Below are 7,500 nucleotides of genomic sequence, written 5' to 3'. Positions count from 1 at the left end.
TTAGATCAGTCCTGGTTGACGAGAATCGTTCAGGAATCCACAACATGGTGTGTTTAGATCAGTCCTGGAAGGAGATGCTGCTGTAGCTTTAACATTACATCATGATAATAATGATAATATAGTAATAATGATGAATATGATGATGATGATAAAATGATGATGATGATGATAATAATAATAATAATAATAATAATAATAACGATAATAGTAATGGTAATGAATCTAAAACAATAACAACAGCAGCAATAACAACAACAACAACAGCAACAATAATTTATTATTGCTTATTATTATCATTATTATTATTATCGCTAATATTATTTATTATCGTTAATAATAATGATAATGATAATAACTTATTTCGTGTAGCGCTTTTTCATGTACAACCATGCACAATTGCAACGTGCAGTGTAAAGCCTGCTATATAAAACAGTCATTCAGACATCAAAACGAAATAACAATAATGAGAATGATAATAACTTATTTCGTGTAGCGCTTTTTCATGTACAACCATGCACAATTGCAACGTACGGTGTCAAACGTGCTATGTAAAACAGTCATTCAGACACCAAACGACATGCATGAATCTGCACAGACATCAAACACAACACTCAACACTGAACAGACACCTGAAACAAATCACACACACACTTAAAAAAAAAATTTAAAAAAAAAAAAAAAATAAAAACAGCACACACTTCTCATCGTTCATATCACACCTCACACAATACCCAAATAATGCCTCACATCACAATACTGTAACACCAATATCACAGCCACAATACTCATAACCATTGTAAAGCACATAGAGCTTCAAGAATATGCGCAAATGTGAGACTTGTTAATGAATAAGTAAATGAATAAATAAATAAACAAATAACTAAATAAATATCACAATACTTAAAAAACAGTCACATACATCGCAATGCCCCAGAACCCAGATGCATTTAAAGTCGGTGTCTATTTTATTCTAACAAACATACACAGTATGAATCAATCAAGCCATTTTGGGTTGTCTCATTGAATTACAATATTCATGTGTGGTCGTGCTCGGTGTTGGCGACACGAATATTCAGGCATATGTTGAACACATGGGCGTGTTTACAACGTCACGATCACTTTTATCATCCATCAAATATATAATGATTCAAGACGAGCAAGCAAATAAAAGCCTTATGAACCATCACAAAGAACATTTCAGACACTCGTAGCAAAGCCTTATGAACCATCACAAAGAACATTTCAGACACTCGTAGCAAAGCCTTATGAACCATCACAAAGAACATTTCAGACACTCGTAGCAAAGCCTTATGAACCATCACAAAGAACATTTCAGACACTCGTAGCAAAGCCTTATGAACCATCACAAAGAACATTTCAGACACTCGTAGCAAAGCCTTATGAACCATCACAAAGAACATTTCAGACACTCGCAGCAAAGCCTTATGAACCATCACAAAGAACATTTCAGACACTCGCAGCAAAGCCTTATGAACCATCACAAAGAACATTTCAGACACTCGCAGCAAAGCCTTATGAACCATCACAAAGAACATTTCAGACACTCGCAGCAAAGCCTTATGAACCATCACAAAGAACATTTCAGACACTCGTAGCAAAGAATAAAAACATCAAACCGACAACGTTTCACCCCAATCATTAATTCCAAAAGTATCGGCGAAAATGTAAATGCTTCCGCTTACTTCTAAGTGGAATTATCTTCCCGTTGTCTCTCATTTCATACACAGCAAAGAACAACTATCCAACACACAAAAGCCAAAGAACAACTATCCAACACACAAAAGCCAAAGAACAACTATCCAACACACAAAAGCCAAAGAACAACTATCAAGCACACAAAAACCAAAGTATCAAGCACACAAAAGCCAAATAACAACTACCCAGCACACAAAAACCAAAGTATCAAGCACAGAAAAGCCTTACACTGATAATCACTGACTTCAAACAGTGACCAGCAGAAATATAAATGCTTCCGATGACCAGTAATTGGCATGATGATCACGTGGTCTGTTGCAGCGCTGATTGGCTGACGGACAGTGCCCAGGGACGACCACCCACACAGGCCGGGCCGCCAGCACAAAGGAGCGGCATCAGAGGCTCTCCCCGGGGACTGCCCAGCACGCGCCCCGTCTCTGAGGCGTCGCCCTTCATTTGGCCCCTCACAGAGCCGGTAATCAGCCTGCATCAGGCCTTTGATCCCACAAAGACAGGTCCATCTCACCATATCCCATCCTCTCCAATACGCTTCCTCCTTCCTCTTCCTCCTCCACCTATCAACAGTCCCACCCCACCCCTCCCTCCTCCCCCACTCCCCACTCCCCCTTCCACCCATGCCCCCACCGGTCCTTCACCCCTGCCCCTCCAGCAGTGCAGTTTGAACACTGTGGTTTGCTCTCAACAAACACGCCGATACCTGGCGCTGCGGAGTGTGGCCATCCCGTCCACAGGACTCACACCACGTGACACGCGCGCGGAACGCTGGGTGAATCTTTCAGTGAGTTCGTCAGTCGTCGCTCCAAACTTCTCCATCATGTCCCGTGTGGCTGGCCCTCGGCGCGGCGTGAGTCCTGGTTAGTTGTGTCACAACGTGTGTCACCGTGCTCTGTTGTCAGACGTCAGTGTCTGTACTTCCAGGAAATCTGGAGGCTGTCTTGAGACAGTTCAGGCCTCCTCATATGCAGTGATTTGTATTTTTGTTAATTAATCGGCTGTAATCCTTTTTCTTTGAACTGAAAATGAAACAGCTGAAGATGATCTCGCATCACCGATTTCGTTTGGCATCGATTCGAAATCGACTTTATGCTGGGTTAGACACGACTTAACAACCTGTCCAACATACACTTTCTGGACCAATTTTTGGAATCTTTACCGTGCGCTGTGATCATTATATTTTCTGTGTTTTGTGTATTTATTCAACTTTTTTCTTGTTGCAAATAGATTCTGGAGAATAGAATTGGGCAAACACCCAATTTGGAAGCTGCTACATTTCCGTACTCAAGATAGCCGTGGTAAATTGGTGTTATGAAACACGGCATCCGGTTTGGAAAGCTGCCGCGAGGATTACTCCTCGACCACAACTCTTTCCACAGTCTGGAATTACCTTCAGATAATTTGTAAGTGTTTGGTTTTTTGTAATCGTGCTGCAGTTTTTGGTTTCTCTCAAAACGTGACAAGTCCTCTGGGACCGATATCAGAATCAAGTTTTCACCCTTCGAATGATGCTGTTAACACGTCTCCGTAAATAGCAGTCACTCCACCAGTTACCGACACCGGAAGATAAATGATAGTCATGTACTTTGGCTATCCACCTGTGTCTATCACTGCAGACTGGTTTATTCAGGTTGTTGAAACATATTTGATGGCGGCATTGGTGTGATCTTCGTGGCACAGTGAATGTGTTTCAGTCTGTTCAAAGTTGTTGTGCCAACTGTCCTGGAAGGAGTATCGCCGTTGTTCCCAACGAGTGGATCAGCTCCCCCATCAAACACAACGTCATCTCTTTCTTCAGTGGCGGCGTGATCTTGTTTCTCATCGAGAGCATCGTCATCTTGATTCATCGACCTTTTTCTTTTCTGTTTAAATCCAGAATAGCATCGTCACATCTGTGGTTGTGGAAAACACCATCTGCAAAGATTCCTCTTGTCCCCGCCTCCACCACCAACACCACCACTACCTCAGCCACCCCCTCCACCCCCTCCTCCCCCTCCTCCTCCACCTTTACCCCCACCACTGTCATCTCCGTCCCCACCCTGCCAGCCTGCACTACCACCCCCACCACCACCCCCTGTGTCCTCACTGCCCCCTCCTCCAGGACCTCAGCACCCTCCCCCTCCCCCTCAGAGTGTGGGCGGTACGTGGCAGTGCACGGCCCATGGTTGGGCGCCCTGTGGAGGGTGGTGGTGCGGCCAGCTGAGGAAGCAGAGACCTTGGCAGGGACAGGAGGGGGGAGGAGGACGGGGCAGGAGGGTGGTGGCGGGATGCTGGGCGCGGAGCGGTCTCCCCTGACACTGGTGCTGCTGTTGCTGCTGCTGGCGTGGGCCGGACTGGGGGCGGGCCGCGGGGGACTGCGGGGCCGGAGTCGGCTGGCGCTGTGGATTGACCGCGTCCAGATGGAGACCCTCATCGGTGAGTCCCTCCCTCAGTCAGTCAGTCAGTCAATTAGTCAGCCAGTGAGTCGGTCCCCGATTGAGTAAGTGAGTGAGTCGACGTGTGAGTTGACGTGTGAATTGCTGAGCGAGTTTGAAACTTTCTAGATCAGAACCCACTGTTGTCAAAAGATGCACAAAGGAATCTGCCCCAATCCTATTTATGTGACTGCCTTCACCTCTACACCCCATCTCGCTGTCCTCAGACCCACTCTGTGTCACACACCGCACACACTGCTCCTCTTGTCTCTGGACCTTACAGTCACACACTGCACACACTGCTCCTCTTGTCTCTGGACCTTACAGTCACACACTGCACACACTGCTCCTCTTGTCTGTGGACCTTACAGTCACACACTGCACACACTGCTCCTCTTGTCTCTGGACCTTACAGTCACACACTGCACACACTGCTCCTCTTGTCTCTGGACCTTACAGTCACACACTGCACACACTGCTCCTCTTGTCCCTGGACCTTACAGTCACACACTGCACACACTGCTCCTCTTGTCTGTGGACCTTACAGTCACACACTGCACACACTGCTCCTCTTGTCTGTGGACCTTACAGTCACACACTGCACACACTGCTCCCCTTGTCTCTGGACCTTACAGTCACACACTGCACACACTGCTCCTCTTGTCCCTGGACCTTACAGTCACACACTGCACACACTGCTCCTCTTGTCTGTGGACCTTACAGTCACACACTGCACACACTGCTCCTCTTGTCTCTGGACCTTACAGTCACACACTGCACACACTGCTCTTCTTGTCTGTGGACCTTACAGTCACACACTGCACACACTGCTCTTCTTGTCTGTGGACCTTACAGTCACACACTGCACACACTGCTCTTCTTGTCTGTGGACCTTACAGTCACACACTGCACACACTGCTCCTCTTGTCTCTGGACCTTACAGTCACACACTGCACACACTGCTCCTCTTGTCTCTGGACCTTACAGTCACACACTGCGCACACTGCTCCTCTTGTCCCTGGACCTTACACGTTCCCACAGTCACACACTGCACACACCGCACCTCTTACACATGGAACAGTCACACACTGCTCCTCTTGTCTGTGGACCTTACAGTCACACACTGCACACACTGCTCCTCTTGTCTGTGGACCTTACAGTCACACACTGCACACACTGCTCCTCTTGTCTGTGGACCTTACACGCTCCCACAGTCACACACTGCTCCTCTTGTCTCTGGACCTTACACATGGAACAGTCACACACTGCACACACTGCTCCTCTTGTCTCTGGACCTTACACATGGAACAGTCACACACTGCACACACTGCTCCTCTTGTCTGTGAACCTTACACGTTCCCACAGTCACACACTGCACACACTGCACCTCTTGTCTGTGGACCTTACACGTGGAACAGTCGCCCTCTTTCCCTCTTTCCAGTCTGGCCTCAAAACCTCTCTTTCCAACAGTTACTGCCCTCCCACGTTCTGTCCCTACTTTCTCAGCCCTCCTGTCGGCAAGTGTTGTCTTCCATCCCTGTTGTTCACAGTGCTGCATGAGTGTAAAGGTCGTGAGTGAAAGCTTGGTTGTCTCAAAACGTGATTCAGCTTTCTAGAAATACAATATCTATATTATCATTTTCATATCAATAACTATTGCGATTCATCATTATCAAAAAGTTTGATTAAAATAACGTGAAGTCAAAATGAAGCCTTCTTCCCCATCCGGGCAAAGTTCGGTGGATAAGTCGGTCGATGTCGATGAGTCAATGACTCAGTGAAAGAGTGAAAGAGTCGGTGGTGAGTGAGTTTAGCGAGTTGGTGAGAGTCGTGTGTGTGGTGCAGTGACCATGCTGTGTTTGTTTCTTGTCGCTGTGACATTGATGGTTGTTTCTTGTCGCTGTGACATTGATGGTTGTCGCTGTGACATTGATGGTTGTTTCTTGTCGCTGTGACATTGATGGTTGTTTCTTGTCGCTGTGACATTGATGGTTGTTTCTTGTCGCTGTGACATTGATGGTTGTTTCTTGTCGCTGTGACATTGATGGTTGTTTCTTGTCGCTGTGACATTGATGGTGTTGTCGCTGTGACATTGGTGGTTGTTTCTTGTCGCTGTGTGACATTGGTGGTTGTTTCTTGTCGCTGTGACATTGATGGTTGTTTCTTGTCGCTGTGACATTGATGGTTGTTTCTTGTCGCTGTGACATTGATGGTTGTTTCTTGTCGCTGTGACATTGATGGTTGTTTCTTGTCGCTGTGTGACATTGGTGGTTGTTTCTTGTCGCTGTGACATTGATGGTTGTTTCTTGTCGCTGTGACATTGATGGTTGTTTCTTGTCGCTGTGACATTGATGGTGTTGTCGCTGTGACATTGGTGGTTGTTTCTTGTCGCTGTGTGACATTGGTGGTTGTTTCTTGTCGCTGTGACATTGATGGTTGTTTCTTGTCGCTGTGTGACATTGATGGTTGTCGCTGTGACATTGATGGTTGTTTCTTGTCGCTGTGACATTGATGGTTGTTTCTTGTCGCTGTGACATTGATGGTGTTGATGCTGACGATGCTTGCTGCTGTTGGTGTTCATACCGCTGGTCACTGCTGTTTTCCTTGATGATAACCACAATGATGATGGTGGTGATGATGATGATGATGATAACAATGATGGTGATGATGATGATGATGACGACGATGATGACGATGACGACGACGACGACGATGATGATGATGCAGACAGAATATTTTCTTTGGAATTGTCCTTTTCTTTGTCGTATTGCATTTGTTCATACCACAGCGGACATATGTGTGTGATATTCGTGCTGTTATTCTCAGTGATAGCACATCACCACAGTGCAGCACCACCTATTCATGTTTTTTTTCCTCTTTATACGCCTTTTCTTCATCCTCAAATATAACGCTCCCAAGAAAATTCTCCCCCGCCCCACCCCTCACCCCCGAAATAAAGCAGTTTTTGGTTACCACAGGCATTTTTCTAAGGTGTACGTAGTTATGCTGCACACGGAATCGGTTAACATCTCATCGGAAAGACTACAACCCAGACCGCCAGTGAAGGTTTTGTGGAGGAGTGGAGAGTGAAACGGAGAGGGGGGGCGAATGGAGATGACCATTATTTTGAAATGCACAGACCCACAGACAGAGAGAATGAATGAATTGATTAGGTAATTCATGGATTAATTAATTTTCTTTAATGAAGGAAATGGAATAAGCAAGGACACGTTTTTATTTTCACCCGGCCCTCAGGGCAAAGAAATTCAACAAGGAAACAAAACAATGAAAAATACAATGGTGTTATCACTACTTCCACTGCCACCACCACCACCATTGCTACTACAAAGTAGAT

General features: G+C 45.9%; 1 protein-coding gene and 1 pseudogene across 1 annotated transcript in view; one reads left to right on the top strand and one right to left on the bottom strand.

Moving 5' to 3' along the window:
* The window catches only part of LOC143299878 (uncharacterized), a 163,887-nt gene that overhangs the window by 17,611 nt on the left and 138,776 nt on the right, over positions 1-7,500 (top strand). Inside the window, exon 2 of the mRNA XM_076613371.1 lies at positions 2,038-4,146. Within this exon, the coding sequence (XP_076469486.1) occupies positions 3,999-4,146 (148 nt within the window). The 5' untranslated portion in view covers positions 2,038-3,998. The remainder of the gene's footprint in view (positions 1-2,037; positions 4,147-7,500) is intronic.
* The window catches only part of LOC143299989 (uncharacterized), a 14,595-nt pseudogene continuing 12,265 nt past the window's right edge, over positions 5,171-7,500 (bottom strand).

The sequence above is a fragment of the Babylonia areolata genome, chromosome 25 (genome assembly GCF_041734735.1).
Source record: "Babylonia areolata isolate BAREFJ2019XMU chromosome 25, ASM4173473v1, whole genome shotgun sequence".
Classification (NCBI taxonomy): Eukaryota; Metazoa; Mollusca; class Gastropoda; order Neogastropoda; family Buccinidae; genus Babylonia; species Babylonia areolata.
The sequence above is the reverse complement of the archived record's forward strand: the minus strand, read 5'-3'. Positions and strand labels throughout refer to the sequence as shown.